The following is a 15,400-nucleotide window of genomic DNA, read 5'->3' on the forward strand; positions in this document are numbered from 1 at the left end:
AAGATTATGTTTTGAGTATTTTATGGAGTAGTGCAGAGTGTGAGCATGCGAGCACTGAGTGGTGGGACCGGAAAGATATGTAAAGAAAGTAGAGAGAGAGAGAGAGTGGGGGTTGGGGGGAGTAGTTTGCCTAATTTTGTGGAGTTGTTCACCACAAAGAGGATCGATCATGGAAAACCATGTGTAAATTTATGATCAATGATTATTGAGCAAATTACAAGGAGGATAAAAAAAATGCTCTCTCTCTAGAAAATAATCATTTTTTATTTTTATTTTTTAAAAATACATCTCTTTTGATTTTTAAAAAGTAATTTAATTAAAAAAACTCAAATAATCTCTTAAAATTGATTATAGCGTTTTGACTATCACAATAAAAAAACACTTAAAACTTACTTAAATATAAGTTTAAATAAAAATATATTAAAAATCATTTGATATATGATTCAAATAAATATTTATAATAGTTTAATAATAACATCACTCAAATATAAATTAAAAAATAACTTATTATAGTATTTTAACCACCATAATAAAATACTATAAAATCTACTCGAAAATATTATAAATGATTCAAATGAAATTTTAGCCTTAATCAAATCAACTATGAGCCTAAAATATGGAATCGTAATGAACATGTAAAAAAGGAGTGAAAAAAATTTAGTGAAATTTTTTTAAGAGTATTTTGGAATTCTTTTAAATTACGAGCACTATCTGAAAATACCCAAAATGTTAGTATTTTACTATTTTCTAGAAAAAAAATATATCCTTTAGAAATTTAGTATGAAATCGGATTTTACTTTAACGAGAATCTCATACATTAAATATATTTTTTATCATGATAAAAGACATAGGGGAAGGAGTTAATACTTCAATCAATCAAAATATTATGTCATTCATTGTCTCACAAATATTTGTATTGTTAATCAATAAATAAAATTAACAATAAATTTACATGATTATTAATCATATTATTATTATTATTATTATTATATATTGCTGTTCTAAAACCTTAAACTTGATCGAGATTTGTGAGAAAACTGGTGACGAATGGCTGAAATATTGATTTAAAGAGAGTGAATGCACGATGTGACATTTCATATGGGTGATATGAATGCAACATGCGAGAGTCCGATCTCATACGACCTGCATACGACCAAACGTACATAATAACTCGTAGGCAACCAAACCCATGATGACGTTGACCTGATGTTGAACTCCTTGAGTCAACACATTAAGCTATAAAATGTATAGTTTTGACCAATAAAATGGACAACCTTCATATTGATTCCAATAATTGCCTTTTTGGATCCATGATTGTATAATCATTCCAAATTTTGGAGCCCAAAGCCACCTTAATGAGATGACCTAACTCAAGCACTGACCAAATAAGTTGCTGAACACCAAAAAAATTAAATGGCAATGACATTGGAAGCAACTCTAATGAAGAACAAGACTGATGATGCTATGATGTTTTTTACTCGAGTGAAATGTTGTAGTAGGAGCATTGATAATGTGGGTTGTCTAAACTTAGAAAAATAAATATTTAAAAATAATTGATACAAAATAAATCTAATTTGTCATTATTTATCTATATTAATGAAAAAAAATATTTTTTTTTATCATGAGAGAATAAATTATAAACTACATTAAGTTCATAAAATATTTTTTAACATAAGCTCCGAATAATTTTTCTGATATATGATATATATATATATATATATATATATATATATATATATATATATATATATATATATATATATATATATATATATATATATATACACACACACACTAAAAAGAACCCTCATATACACTCGAGTTTTTCCTACATCATCCTTAATAAAAAATTAAAATATATAAGGTGTTTATGAAATCATTAGCTTTTATTTTTTAGTTTTTTCTCTTTATATAATTTTTTCATACTTCAATTTTTTTATCCTCCATGGAATTTGATTTCAAAATTCTAAGCTGAGAAATCATTAATATATATATATATATATATATATATATATATATATATATATATATATATATCAATGACATGTACACAAATGGAGGATGTTAACATTTAGTGCATATATGCTATATATTGAATTTTGTATGTTTTTTTATTTATAAGTAATTTTAATTCATATATTTTTTATTTACAAATAATTTTATGAGATTAATTATATATTACCCTCTATAATTAACTATTTTTAACATTCCCTCTACTTTTCAAAAAAAAGTACATTGGGATCTCTATTCGAAATTAAAATATTTAATTTTATTTCTCCTCATCTCGTTGATTTTATTGATGGAAATATTGTACGTGTTTAGTAGTAAACCGAAGTGAGGTAGAATCAGCATGTGCTTAATGGTAAACCTTGCTATCATAAACGATCGTCGCGCACCTGCAACAGCTTCTATCAACAAACCATTTGTCGCTTTTGCATACTTGTACATACGTTTGGTAGCATTTTTTCCCTTAGTTTTATGTGTTTTTACTTGTAAAAATGTAAGCTCAAATAGGTTGCTGCTCTATAGTTGACCGCTCGCTATGTTAGGTAAAACTGTCCCAAAATAGTTTCGTTTTCGCGTGCCACAATCTATTTTCTACAAACTACAGCTACACGTAAAACGTCAGTCATCTCATCATCTCGAAACTCCTCGGGTGGCATTAGGGAGGATGGGGTTTCGTGACAGTATCGAGCGTTGAACGCTCTTCACAAGTTCGTATGTTAACTTTATGGGAACTTGCCTTCGCGCCCAACACCGGGTAACCAGTTATTTGTGGACTTACAACTGTTCGTTGAACCTTCTAAAGTCATTGTTTCCTCGTTTATATCTTTTATCTCTTGTACTCAATGTGCTTATTGAATTATTTGTAAAGCTTTTCTCTTTGTGGGATGTCGGGACTTGTTCGTCGCTCATTTTTATAGTAATCAACTTGTTATTTACCTACACGAGGTTGCAATTAAGTTGATCCTTTGTGGATGCATATATCATAAAAGCGCATCGTAACGACTTAGGCAATTCTAACTAAATCCGTAATACTACAGTATTTTCTCAACATAGTCGATGATATGAAAAAAAATATTATTAAATATTTTACTTTCATAAATATGAAGATCTAAATATAACTTTTGAAAATATAAATTGGTATTGATATATATGATGATGATTCCGAAGAGATACATGTCTTGTACTGAAATCACTTTGTGCCTTTCTTGCATGTGTTTGAAATTACGTTGGAATGCTAAATGTTGGAAGGAAGACACAATCAATCATAATTAGAGAACTCAACAGGCAGAAACTAATATAACAAAATTGAAACATACGATATATAGGGAGTAACCTTTGCGTACAGGAGGGGACTGTTTTGGCACAAGATTCCCTAAATTTCTTGTCTACATGTTCATTAATTTTTGGGTCCCAATGTTTTAGTAGTCTAATCATGCGAGTCACAGGCTTTATATGTGCAAGTTTGTGGCCAGTCGAAATTTGTAGGATTGGACTTTCCAAAGGTTTAGGGTTGGAGCAAGTAGTGATGGTAATGTGGCAACATAAGTCCTCCCTTTTGATTCGATATTTCTATCTCTCTTCATCCCACCTCCAACTCCAACCGAAGTCATCATTGATGTCTTTTATTAGATACATTCTCTCATTTGATTGTTTGATATATGCTCTTTAGAGATCAATACGGAGTAAAATAATAATGATAATAATATTATTATTATGATGAATGTGAGGCATAATCGGGTGATAAGTTTATATTAAAAATTATAATATTTTTATGGCTTTATTATAATTAATTTATGATTAAATATATTAGAGTAATTATTCATACTTAATAATTTTATAATATAATTATCTTATTATATTAAATTATGATCAAATTATGAGATAATTATATATTACTTCTGTAATTAGTTATTTTTAGTATCTCGATTCTTATACTTTCAAAAGGTACATTGAGATTTCTATATCTATAAAAGTGAAACATTTAATCTCGTTTCTCCTTACACCGTCCACTCTACTAATGAAAATACCATATGCACTTAGTAGTAAATCGAAATAAAATAGAGTAAATACGTATTCAGTGATAAACCTTGTTGTATTTCCATCAATAGAATCGATAGTGCGAGGAAAACGAGATTAAATGTTTCACCTTAGTATAAAGATCCCAATATAATTTTTAGAAATATAAAGATCAATATACTAAATATTATTAATTATATAAGATAATATACAATTAACCATAAAAGTATACTAGAATCAATCTATTATTAGATTAGTAAGGGGACTCGAGTAAAATAAAACACTTACATATAGTGTTAGAGAACACGGAATCATTATTGTGCACGGCTGATATTTTAATATTTGATTTTAAATTATACCTTGATTTAATCTTAAATAAAGAGTGAAAATTTGATGATTATATTAATAAATTACACTTTAAGCATCTTAGAAGATCACTGACTTGTTGGCCACATTCTTCCCCACTTCCGGTAGAGTGGTTGTCAATCACTTGTTGGCCACATTAATAGTTGCACTATTATGAACTATTTGTGCATTGATTGATCGTTGATAATTGAATGTTCCCTCACGTTTACGTTTCATTCTATGGATGTTAATGATGCAAGGATGCATCTTCTCCGACAACTACTGATGTGTTGTTTGATGAACCTTCAACCCGAGTAGGTGTGGATTTTATGACAAGAGTGTCACCTATTATTTGCATTTTCAAGAGTGTTAGACATGTAGGGGGGGGGTTTAGCATTACAAATGAAATCCTTAATTCAGTGAAAACATCCTCAAGGCTACAATCTTTTAATATTTGTTGTATTTTATATCGTAATAGCTATTTATTTTTCCTTCCTTTGATGTGCATATTAGCATGTTTCAAATATGATCTTTGCATGGTTAGGATTGCTATTATCATATTTACACATATAATTCTATTTATTTGTTTTGATTAGGGTCAAGATCCTAAATTAAGTCACAAAATTAATTAGAACATCTTATGGATCATTAATTGGATACAACACCTATTTAAATAAATATCAAACCCCATGTAAAACATGGAGAAAAATAAAATCCAACATGTACTCAAATATCATATATATATCATAAATTTAATATATACTGACCTACAAGGATGGATCGATTAGATTTATTTATTTAAGGTGAAAAATGCTTCCTATCTATCTAAATTAAACATTATACCCAAGAAAAAACCACTCAACATATAATAAAAAATAATTTGCGCTTCTAAATACGTATTTTTAATGGTTTGAGAATAAGAACATGAAAAAAAAAAAATTAATTTCAATTATAATATTTTTAAATCAGATATAGTATTTTTACCACCTATAAAAAAAATCATAACTAATGAACAAAGACTAAAAATACAATATAAATTACTTTATCATCGAAGATGAGTCTCAAATAGGTATTCTTATTGATTTGAAACGAAAACATGTAAGAAAATTTCGACTTTTATAATAGTTACAATTTAGGCTATAATGTTTCCGATGTCCACACAAAAATATCATGAACCTATATAAAATATTATAATCGAATTAATCTAAATTATATTCTCTAATCAAAGTGAAAGATGCTTCCTATCTAAACTATGATTAGATTCATAAAAGAGATGTTATGGAAAAGCACACATACAAGGCATGAAGTAGTGAAGCCATCCATCACTATCTAATCAATTCTTAGATGCTTTCAAAGTCCAGAAATCAATCAAAGGGATACAGCTTTGATTTAACAGCATGACCAATCTAACTTGTAGAACCTCCCAAATGTCTAAACTTGATGTTATCTCACAAGATATAATATAGAAAGGCAAATGTGTGCTTGTCCTTTTCCATCTGAAAGGTACAATAGATGGAACAACTCACATTGCCTATTTAATGTTGATAGAGATCAGTTTCAAGAGAGACTCTTATGATTTTCTAGAAATAGGACTATTTTTTTATTTTTATTTTTCAAGGATATTGTAATGGAAACAAATGCAGAAATATTGGTTCAGATTCTTAATAAAAGTAGTTTTTTTTTCTAATTTTTGTTGGATATATAATTTTTATATTTATAAGGTGAGAAATATTATTATTGAATGTTGTATTAAATTGTTAAATTAATATATATCTTTTTTATTTTTTAAAAAATAATTATAATAGTAAAAAAATACAACTTTATTTTGATTTTATTGAGCTCTTTTTAGGAAATATAAAAATGAGAAGAATATAATTGAAAGAAGGAAAAAATAATAATTTTTTTATTAAAAGGAAAAAAAATGGCCCAATTTTTTATTCCCAACCCCCCATCCCTAAAAATAAAACTCTCCACCCATCTCTCTCTCTCTCTCTCTCTCTCTCTCTCTTCCCCACCCCCACCCTTCTCACACCAACAGAAATCAAGCAACCGCCTCTCAAGTCTCACCATTCCCTCTCTTCCTCCCTCCTACAGAGAAGGAGAGCCTACTTATAATAAGAACGAGGGAAGCAGCAAAGGGATTATTATATATCAATTGAGGGAAAGAGAAGCATAAGGAAATAGTTGTGGATTTTGCTCGCTGAGAAGACAAAGGAAGTATAGAGGGAGAGGGAGAGGGGGGAGAGAGAGAGAGAGAGAGAGATTAAAGAGTGGCAGTCGCCTGTGATGATGAAGAAGAAAGAGCAGTAGCAGCAGGAGCGGCCGCAGCCTTGTCGGTGTTATTGGTAAATGCTGCATCACAAGAAGAAGGACGACGGAGAGGAAAGCAGCTTGTTTGCTCTCTCCGATTCCACCCCCGTCGCTTCTTCCCCTCCTCTTCTCCCCCTCTTCCACCCTCCCCGGCTCCTCCAAATCCCCCCTTCCGACGATAACCCCAGCCCTAATGCCCACCTCCTCCACCACCTTGCCCTCTCCACCCCCCACAAACGCCCCTCCTTGACCCCGTCCCCCTCCCCTTCCCCCACCGTCGCAACCGCTGCCCCCTCCTTCGCATCCGCCACCGTCGGCCCCCGGCGCTCACGCTTCTCTGCCGCCTCCACCGGTTCCGCTCTCTGCCAGATCCTTCGCCGCTTCCACCTCCGCCTCCGCCTTTTTCTCCTCCTCTCCTTCCCCTCCGTCTACCTCCTCTTTTCCTCTTCCTCCGCCTCCTCCTCTTCCTTCTCCTCCTCTAACATCACCCGCGGCCGCTCCTTCCTCCTTGACTTCTTCTCCGCTCTCGCCTTCTCCTCCGTCCTCCTGCTCCTCCTCTTCTCACTCCACGACCACGCCCTCCCCCTCCCTTCCCTTCGCCTCCTCCTCTCCCGTTCCTCCGCCCTCCTCCTCCCCCGCCACCACCGCCCACGCCCTCCCCCCGTCCTCTGGTCCATCGGCGACTCCTCCGCTGGCAAGCCCGGGGCCAACCGCGGCCCCACCTCAGGGTATGCCGTCCAGGCTTATAGCAATGGGGATGTCTACGAGGGCGAGTTCCACAAGGGCAAGTGCGCCGGGAGCGGGGTGTACCACTATTACATGAGCGGGAGGTATGAGGGCGACTGGGTTGACGATAAGTACGATGGGTACGGTGTGGAAACCTGGGCTCGGGGCAGCCGCTACCGTGGCCAGTATAGGCATGGACTTCGCCATGGGGTTGGGGTGTATCGGTTCTACACGGGTGATGTCTTTGCTGGGGAGTGGTCCAATGGGCAGAGCCATGGGCGTGGAATGCACACCTGCGAAGATGGGAGCCGATATGTAGGCGAATTTAAATGGGGAGTCAAGCATGGGTTTGGCCATTACCATTTCAGGTAACAGAGGCACATTCTCTTTCTATAATTCCTTTTTCTTTATCATCAATGTTTCCTGCTATTACTGAGAAAAGCATTCCTGATGGAGATGGGATGAATTATGTATTATTATTAATTTTGGTGTTATTATTAATTTTGGTGTTTCTAGGATTATTATTAATTTTGGTGTTATTATTATTAGTTTTGTTGTATCTAGGATTATTCAGTAATAATACTGACTTCATAAGACCAAGTAGGTGTTTCTGAATATACTGGTTCGGAACATTAACTTATTTGCACGATGCTATGTCTCTTTTTGGTTGTTATTATCATTTCTTCTATGAGTCAGTAGGGTTTCTTTTTGTGTGTGTTTGTGTGGATCTTATTTTGTTGCTCATGTTATTATGTGATCGCAAATCGTTACATTTGGCAATTGATTATTGCACTTTGATTGCTCATATTATTATTATCATTGTTGGTTCTGCATGAATTAATTATGATGTCATTTTGTAATATGTTATTGTCTTGTTGGTCAATTTGGTTTTGAACATTGCCAGCAATCAAGTGAATCTTTTTGCTGACGTCGAAGTAATATCATCAACCTGCCTATTTCTTGACCATATTTGTCACATAACCTGCTTATTTTATAACTCCAGGCTTTCCTTTGGAATGGAAATAGTTTAATAATGGAGTGACTGTTGTTGGTGGATTAATATAGCCATGTGGTTTTATTATATAATCTTATACATAAAGAACAATCTTTTACTATTTTGTCACAAAACCACCCTTATGTACTATTTGTTTCAGAAATTAAGATACAAGTCTGATAGTAGTATCGGCATCTGTGTGTGTGCAGTGGATTCATTTAGCTAGACCAAAATGCAGTAAATAATTGATCTTATTGTGTTCTGAAGGTTTATTTTGTTATCCCCCTTTGCTTGGTTGGACGAATAGAACCTTAGGAAAGTGATTGCAATGTTGAAAGCATGAGTTTCAAATTTTGGATTTACAGTCTTAAGGCTTAACTTTTTTCTGCAACATTGATCTTGACGCCACAAACAAAGCTGGCATTAGACTTTGTCAAATTGGAGTGAGATGATGGAGGCAATCTCACGTGTGGCAAAAGAAAGTTGCAACTTCTTCGTCAAGTGCTCTAAGTTCTTTCTGCTTTTTACACTACAACCTGAAGAGAATGAGGATGAAATAGGGACCCACACTCTTGTAAGACAGAACTGAGATAATGATGACTACACATGCAGAGGTCGTATTTTGAATGAAATGTTGGATGTTTTCCTTTGATACCTACCAAAATGTACTTCCTGATAAGGGGTCATTGGAGATTGGAGATAAGATACATGGTGGAAGATGCAACCAGGCAAAATTTTCTTTTACTCAACTCAATAATTATTAAATGGTAAATACCAGCTTACAAAATTGGGTGGAATTGAATTCCTTGATCTGGAGTTCTTTTGCGGAGGAATTCCATATGTAGGATCAAGACAAGCAAATTACACAATTTATCGAAGTTAATGTGGCGGAGGAAGATTTGCTTGGCAATTCTTCAAAGCAGCGAACTTGAATTCCATCAACCCGCAAATGCCCATAAAAAACAAGAATAAGAAAGATGTATGTCTCCACTACGGAGACTAGGATACCACAAGGCTGAATTTTGTCTCCTAAAGAGGGAGCAGGAATAACACGAGATATTTTTCATGATTTCCGAACTAAATATGGTTGAGGATGATATTTCTTGGTTGATTCATTTGGGTGTTACTAAACATATGTGCAAATATACGAATTTCTTGAAGACTTTTGAGTTAATTGAAGATTGTAGTATACTGTATATGTTTGTGCAAATAAAATAATGTACAAGAAATATAAGGATAAAGATTGACAAAATTATAGGATTTGATAGTCTCTTTTAGGTTATGTTAAGTACTTGGGAGATCAAGAAGTGATTTGGCTATCTAGTTTATTTAATACAAAATTCAAAACTAAGAAGATGTTTGATTATTGGAGGTTTTGAACTTATGCTATGAAACTCTTATGGGATGATTATAATTTATTCACCCTCTGTGCCAGGAATATCAACCAGACAAGATATTTGTTTATTAAGACAATTAAAAAGGAAGGAAAAGTAGAAAGACCTTGCACATAATATGTATTGTTTTAAAGTAGCATATGGTGGGGTTCTTAAAGATATAATCTGGTGTTTTAGAGAAGAGCTTTTAGTAGATATACAGATACAATCAAAGATTGTATGATAAATTGGCTTACAGTATAAGTATGTAGGATGTGAGTAAAGCAAGATCCTGAACAGGAGGAGATCAACAATATATATTAATCTCCCAGGTCTAAATATACGACTGCTTCCACTTCCATAACTAGAACTCTAGTCTCACAGGTCACAAAAGAGCAAATCTCTACCATTGTACCAAGGTCCAACCTCGAAAAAATAATTTAAATAAGGAGCACAGTATTAATATAAAATAATTCAAGAAATAAATCTTCTTTTGAATTGTTACTTGAACAATAGATGAGCTGCCTCCGAAGCATCATTGTTGAAGTTCATGTTATTGGAAATTTGTTTATACTCCATATGTATATTGAAAACCCGGAGGGTTGTGTAAAACAAAAGTAGACACTAGAGTAAGGGTCCCACAGATGGAGCAACCTATACCTGGTAGTGGTAAGTGTAGCTCAAGGAGAGCATCCGTCATTAGAAAGGTTTATATATATATATATATATAATGTAAGTGATGACAAAGTTCAAGTCTTGAATATCCAAGCCATTTTCCTTCTTACTACTTGTAGCTTTACGGGGACCTTGATCATCCTTGGAACTGAAACAAAGAAATGTGCTCTGTTTGGTGATTTGGTCCAAGGTTTCATTAGAGTCTCGGACATTGCAGAATGGTTAGAAATGGACATGACAATCAAATTAATAAGGGTAACCTACCCTGTTCGGATTAGATATCCTGTTGCCAACCTTGCAACCTATTGTGAATTTATTAACAAGGGATGCTGATCCTTAACAAATAACTGGTTGATAATTTATTACAAGAAAGGGAATTTGGTCTCTTTTTTTCTTGGAGTGTCACCACTCACCATAAACATGCTTGCATGAACATGGTAAATTACATGAGAAATATGTAAACAAACTTAGAGTAATAGCAAACCCGCTCCTGAGCCATGCACTTTGGCTATGAGCCCTTGGCTCCCCTACGGGAGGGAGCACTGATAAGATCATTTAGTCCCACATTGGTTTAGGAGTATAGGAACCAAGGATTCATAAGTCCGTCGGGTCTCCCTTACCCTCAGAGGCACCATTTGGAGCTCACGAGCTATGAAAGGGCAAAACCGTATGGGTATGCCCATCACGCAAAACTGACAATTCCTCGTGAGCTTAAGGGCTATATCAATGGCTGGTCAACTAGTTAAAGAGCCATAAACACCAAAATTTCATGACATCTCAACAATATGTGTTTGTTAGCTTTAATTGTTGTCAATCATCAGCAAATAAAAGGTGCTGTGGTGCTTTCTTTTTTCTTTAAGCTTAAAAGCATCAAATAGAGAATGATATATAAATTAGCAAATGCATGATTTCCTTATCTTAAACCTTCTTCTTCCTTAGATTAGGAAGAAAGCCTACCATTAGCACGACAAGCATGAGGATCCTGACGATGCACAATGCTCCTGCTGATGCATGGTCTGGAAAGAGTTAATATACACAAGTTTACCTATGCGAGGAGAGAGATTGATCATCCTAGTACTTGTCTAACCCAAGCTCATGTAATTTTGGAATTATAATGGGCTCTGATGCAATAGTGCTGATATAATTGCACCCAACTTGGGCCATATATGATCCACTGAGATCATACGAAAAATCAAATTTCACAAAACAAATTTAATAGCAGTCCAGCAAACCTGATTGTAAGCTTCTTTTGAAATCTGTCTTTATCATAATATAGGCATGTCTACTAGGTATCCTAAAGACAGAATGTGTGCTCTTGAGCAAGTAATAGGTTTTCATGCAAATGTCTTCCAAGCACAAGAGGCCGACTGCTTAGAAGAGATCAGGCAGAAATCGAATTTTCTTGTGTTATCGGATAGAGATTTTGCAAGCAAGCATAAAACATTCGCAAAAGATATATTGGATACTAGTCATGGTTGACCCTAGCATTGGGCTTTTAAGGATATAATCCAGGGTTGAAATAATGGCACTTAATAGTGAAAAAGGATCCATGTGGCTAGGTCAAAGCAGTTGAAATAATGGCCACATGCAGCTTTTGGCATTTTGTTCACGCTTGTTGGACATCTAACTGTTTTAGATGGATTAAGCTGACATAATTTTCACCATTGAATGTAAGATGTTCTCTACCCTCGCAATGCTTGAACCAGTTTGCTCAGTTGCCATGAGCTTAAAAGAGCCACTAATTTAAATTGAACAACTTCCGATGATTTGATCATTGAATGTGATGTTTGTAAGCAAAATGTAATGAGACATTGTTTATAAGGTGCATCAGAATTATTGTTATATCTTTGGCATGCCACAGTATTCACAAATTATGAATTTTCTTCCATGTACGAAGGAATGGAGACACCTATGCTGGTGAGTACTTTGCAGACAAGATGCATGGATTTGGGGTGTATCGTTTTGCAAATGGGCATCGATATGAGGGATCATGGCATGAGGGAAAGAGGCAAGGTTTGGGAATGTACACATTCAGAAATGGGGAGACACAGTCAGGTCACTGGCAAAATGGTCTGCTAGAAACTTTGAGCACCCAGAGCACCAATCCTGGATCACCAATTGCCGTTAACCATTCTAAAGTACTAAACGCAGTTCAGGTAATGGTTTTCTTTTTTCCATTCGATGCACCAATAAAAAATGATGCAAATATTTTTGTGTTTGTTAGTCGTAATATCCTATGGATAGATGTTTTATGTAGATCAACATGATAGTTCACTTTTTATCTTCAGGAAGCACGGAGAGCAGCTGAGACAGCTTATGATGCACCAAAGGTTGATGACAGGGTGAACAAATCGGTATCAGCAGCAAATAAAGCAGCTAATGCAGCTAGAGTTGCTGCAGTGAAAGCTGTTCAGAAGCAGATTCCTAGTAACAACGGTGATATTCCAATCGCGATCGTCTAAGATGCTTTTTCTTTCATGGTAGCAGGGTAGCCAACTCGTGAATGAGGATGACCGTAAGTTACTAGTTAGCATGTTTAAGATGGAGAAAGAAGTGGGCATCCAAGAGAGTCCCCAGCATTCTTGCAGCATGTTATTTTTTTTTTCTTTTTATCTTGTCCCCCTTTTTTCCCGACATCCTACATTCTACTTTGAGCTGCCTCCCCTCACCTGAGGGAGGATAAGTGATGGGAATCAGCAGGTTTGTTTTTCTTTTTCATCCTTTTTTTTTGGTTTCATTTAATGTGCATATAATGAGTGTTTATGCTCAGAACGGTGTCATCAGATCTATCTTCGTGGTCCTGTGTGGAGTTTTCGTGAGCACAAACTTTGTGTGTGAAACGGTGGCTACTGGTCGGTCGTATGAAATAGCAGATGTTGAAACCAAGTCTTCAAATTATTATGAGCTCACTTAACGTAGATATATATATATATATATATATATATATATATATATATATATATATATATATATAAGGAAATTGATTTTGTTATTTATTAATTACTTTTTTAATTTTCTCATTCTTTCTTTCTCTCTCTCTCTCTCTCTCATTCTTTCTTTCTCTCTCTCTCTCTCTCTCTCTCTCTCTCTCTCTCTCTCTCTTCCGTTTGTTTATCTTTTTCTTACCATTTCTCTCTCTCCTTGGAGGGGGTGGTTGGGGAGACCTCACGAGAAAAGAAAAAAAAATCATTTAATGAGATTCAAAGTGAGGGAATGAGGAAAAGAAAAATGATAGGAGAGTGATTTAAGATACATTTGTTATTAAAAAAAGTATGGATGCTTTATGGCAAAAAAATAATAATAATTTTGAGGTGGGAAAAAGATAAAAACACCAAGCAATCGTTGGAATTATGAATGTTTTACGAAAAATGAAAAATAATACTGAGGTCTTGCATAAGTAAAAGATAAAAACAAAAGTTAATCTACGAACTAGTGCCGACAAAGACCAGAATATTGAGAAAAAGAATATTACGTGCACGATGGAATGTCAGGATCCGGATACGGATACGGATGCGGATCCCCGAACAACAAGTTGCATGCAAGAAGAGTCCAAATAAGCTACAGAGGAGTAAGCGCGTCTTTTTGAGGGGACACGTCACGCGATCTGCCCCTCTCACAACGAAGAGTGCCAAATGTTGACTCCGGTCAAGTCAACCCAGGCAGGATGCCTCTTTCTGATCCCATCCAATCGTCTAGTAGTGTCGTCCTCGTCATAGATTCTTTTCCGATCTGTCCTCCCCACCCATGGAAGTCTTCTGTCGTCGTCGTTCTCCTGGATTCTTGCAGGCGGAAATGTAGAATCATCTTCCAAGGCACCGACAAAGTTTCAGGCCTTGGATCTGACTTTGGTGTCATTCTTTGAAGATAGAAGTGATAAAAAGAATAGAAGATAAGAATAATTACTAAAGAAGTTTTATTGAAGAAGTGAAGAAGTTTTATTGAAGAAATAAAAAATGCTTCCCTCTCTTATTTATACAGATTAGGAGAAAGGATTTTCCTCAACAGAATAAATGTTATTATTACGATTGCTGTTGCTGTGAGGGCACAGGCGTTCCTTTTGTTCTCCTTAACTCCGCCCTTCGTTCTCCTTAAGTTTGGCAGATCAACGAAGACTACCGCGGTGAGAAAGATGAGGATTGACCGTGAAGCCTCTTAGGAATGTGGCTGTAGCGGCGTTGGTCGCTGGCCGAAGACAAGGGCGAAGCTTCGCTTTTCTCAACGACGTTGGTCGTTGGCCAAAGGCAAGAGCGAAACTTCGCTTTTCTTACTGCTCTGATACCATGAAAAAAAAAAAATAAGAATAATTACTGAAGAAGTTTTATTGAAGAAATGAAAAATATTTCAATACATTAACATGTTCCCTCTCCTATTTATACAAATTAGAAAAAAGAATTTCTCTGCATAGAAGATTTTCCACTACAAAATAAATAGATTTCCTGGGAAACTCAACAGGAACTCACCTTTACCTTAATTAACGCCTAGCTAAATGTCAAACCCGCTGCTTGCATTCCATGATTCAAACTTGTACAGGAAAAGAATGCTATTATTTTGAACGATCGTACCGGAAAGCAGTCATCTTCCATTCATTCAAAGGGGATGAAAGAGATGGAAGACTGAGGTGAGAAAAGCTGGCCTTTGTTCAATGCTTGGATCGGTGTACTATATGGAAGAGATTGATGGTCATCAGGAGAGAGAGAGAGAGAGTAGTTTATTTCAAGTGATAATGGTTGTAAAAGGATGAGATACCAAAATAATTTATGATGAATTCAGATCTGCGTTGGTTGTCAGATAACAATCACCAGTAATACTACATGTAAACTAGAAACTTAAGGTTTGATGTCAGCAACATTAATGTCTAATTAATCACTTTTAATTCTTTTAATTTCATATTTATCTTCATACGAATTGCACATTCCTGATTCCCATGTACAGGAGATTCCCAAACACGTGCCTA

General features: G+C 35.1%; 1 protein-coding gene across 1 annotated transcript; it reads left to right on the plus strand.

The window, feature by feature from the left end:
- The first annotated feature begins 6,378 nt into the window (after window positions 1-6,378).
- Window positions 6,379-13,332, plus strand: LOC103983061 (uncharacterized). The gene is made up of 3 exons (XM_009400207.3): window positions 6,379-7,772; window positions 12,344-12,602; window positions 12,735-13,332. The coding sequence occupies exons 1-3, from the start codon at window positions 6,718-6,720 to the stop codon at window positions 12,906-12,908; spliced, it is 1,488 nt and encodes a 495-aa protein (XP_009398482.2). The 5' UTR covers window positions 6,379-6,717; the 3' UTR covers window positions 12,909-13,332.
- Window positions 13,333-15,400: the final 2,068 nt, after the last annotated feature.

The sequence above is a fragment of the Musa acuminata genome, chromosome BXJ1-4, assembly GCF_036884655.1.
Source record: "Musa acuminata AAA Group cultivar baxijiao chromosome BXJ1-4, Cavendish_Baxijiao_AAA, whole genome shotgun sequence".
Classification (NCBI taxonomy): domain Eukaryota; kingdom Viridiplantae; phylum Streptophyta; class Magnoliopsida; order Zingiberales; family Musaceae; genus Musa; species Musa acuminata.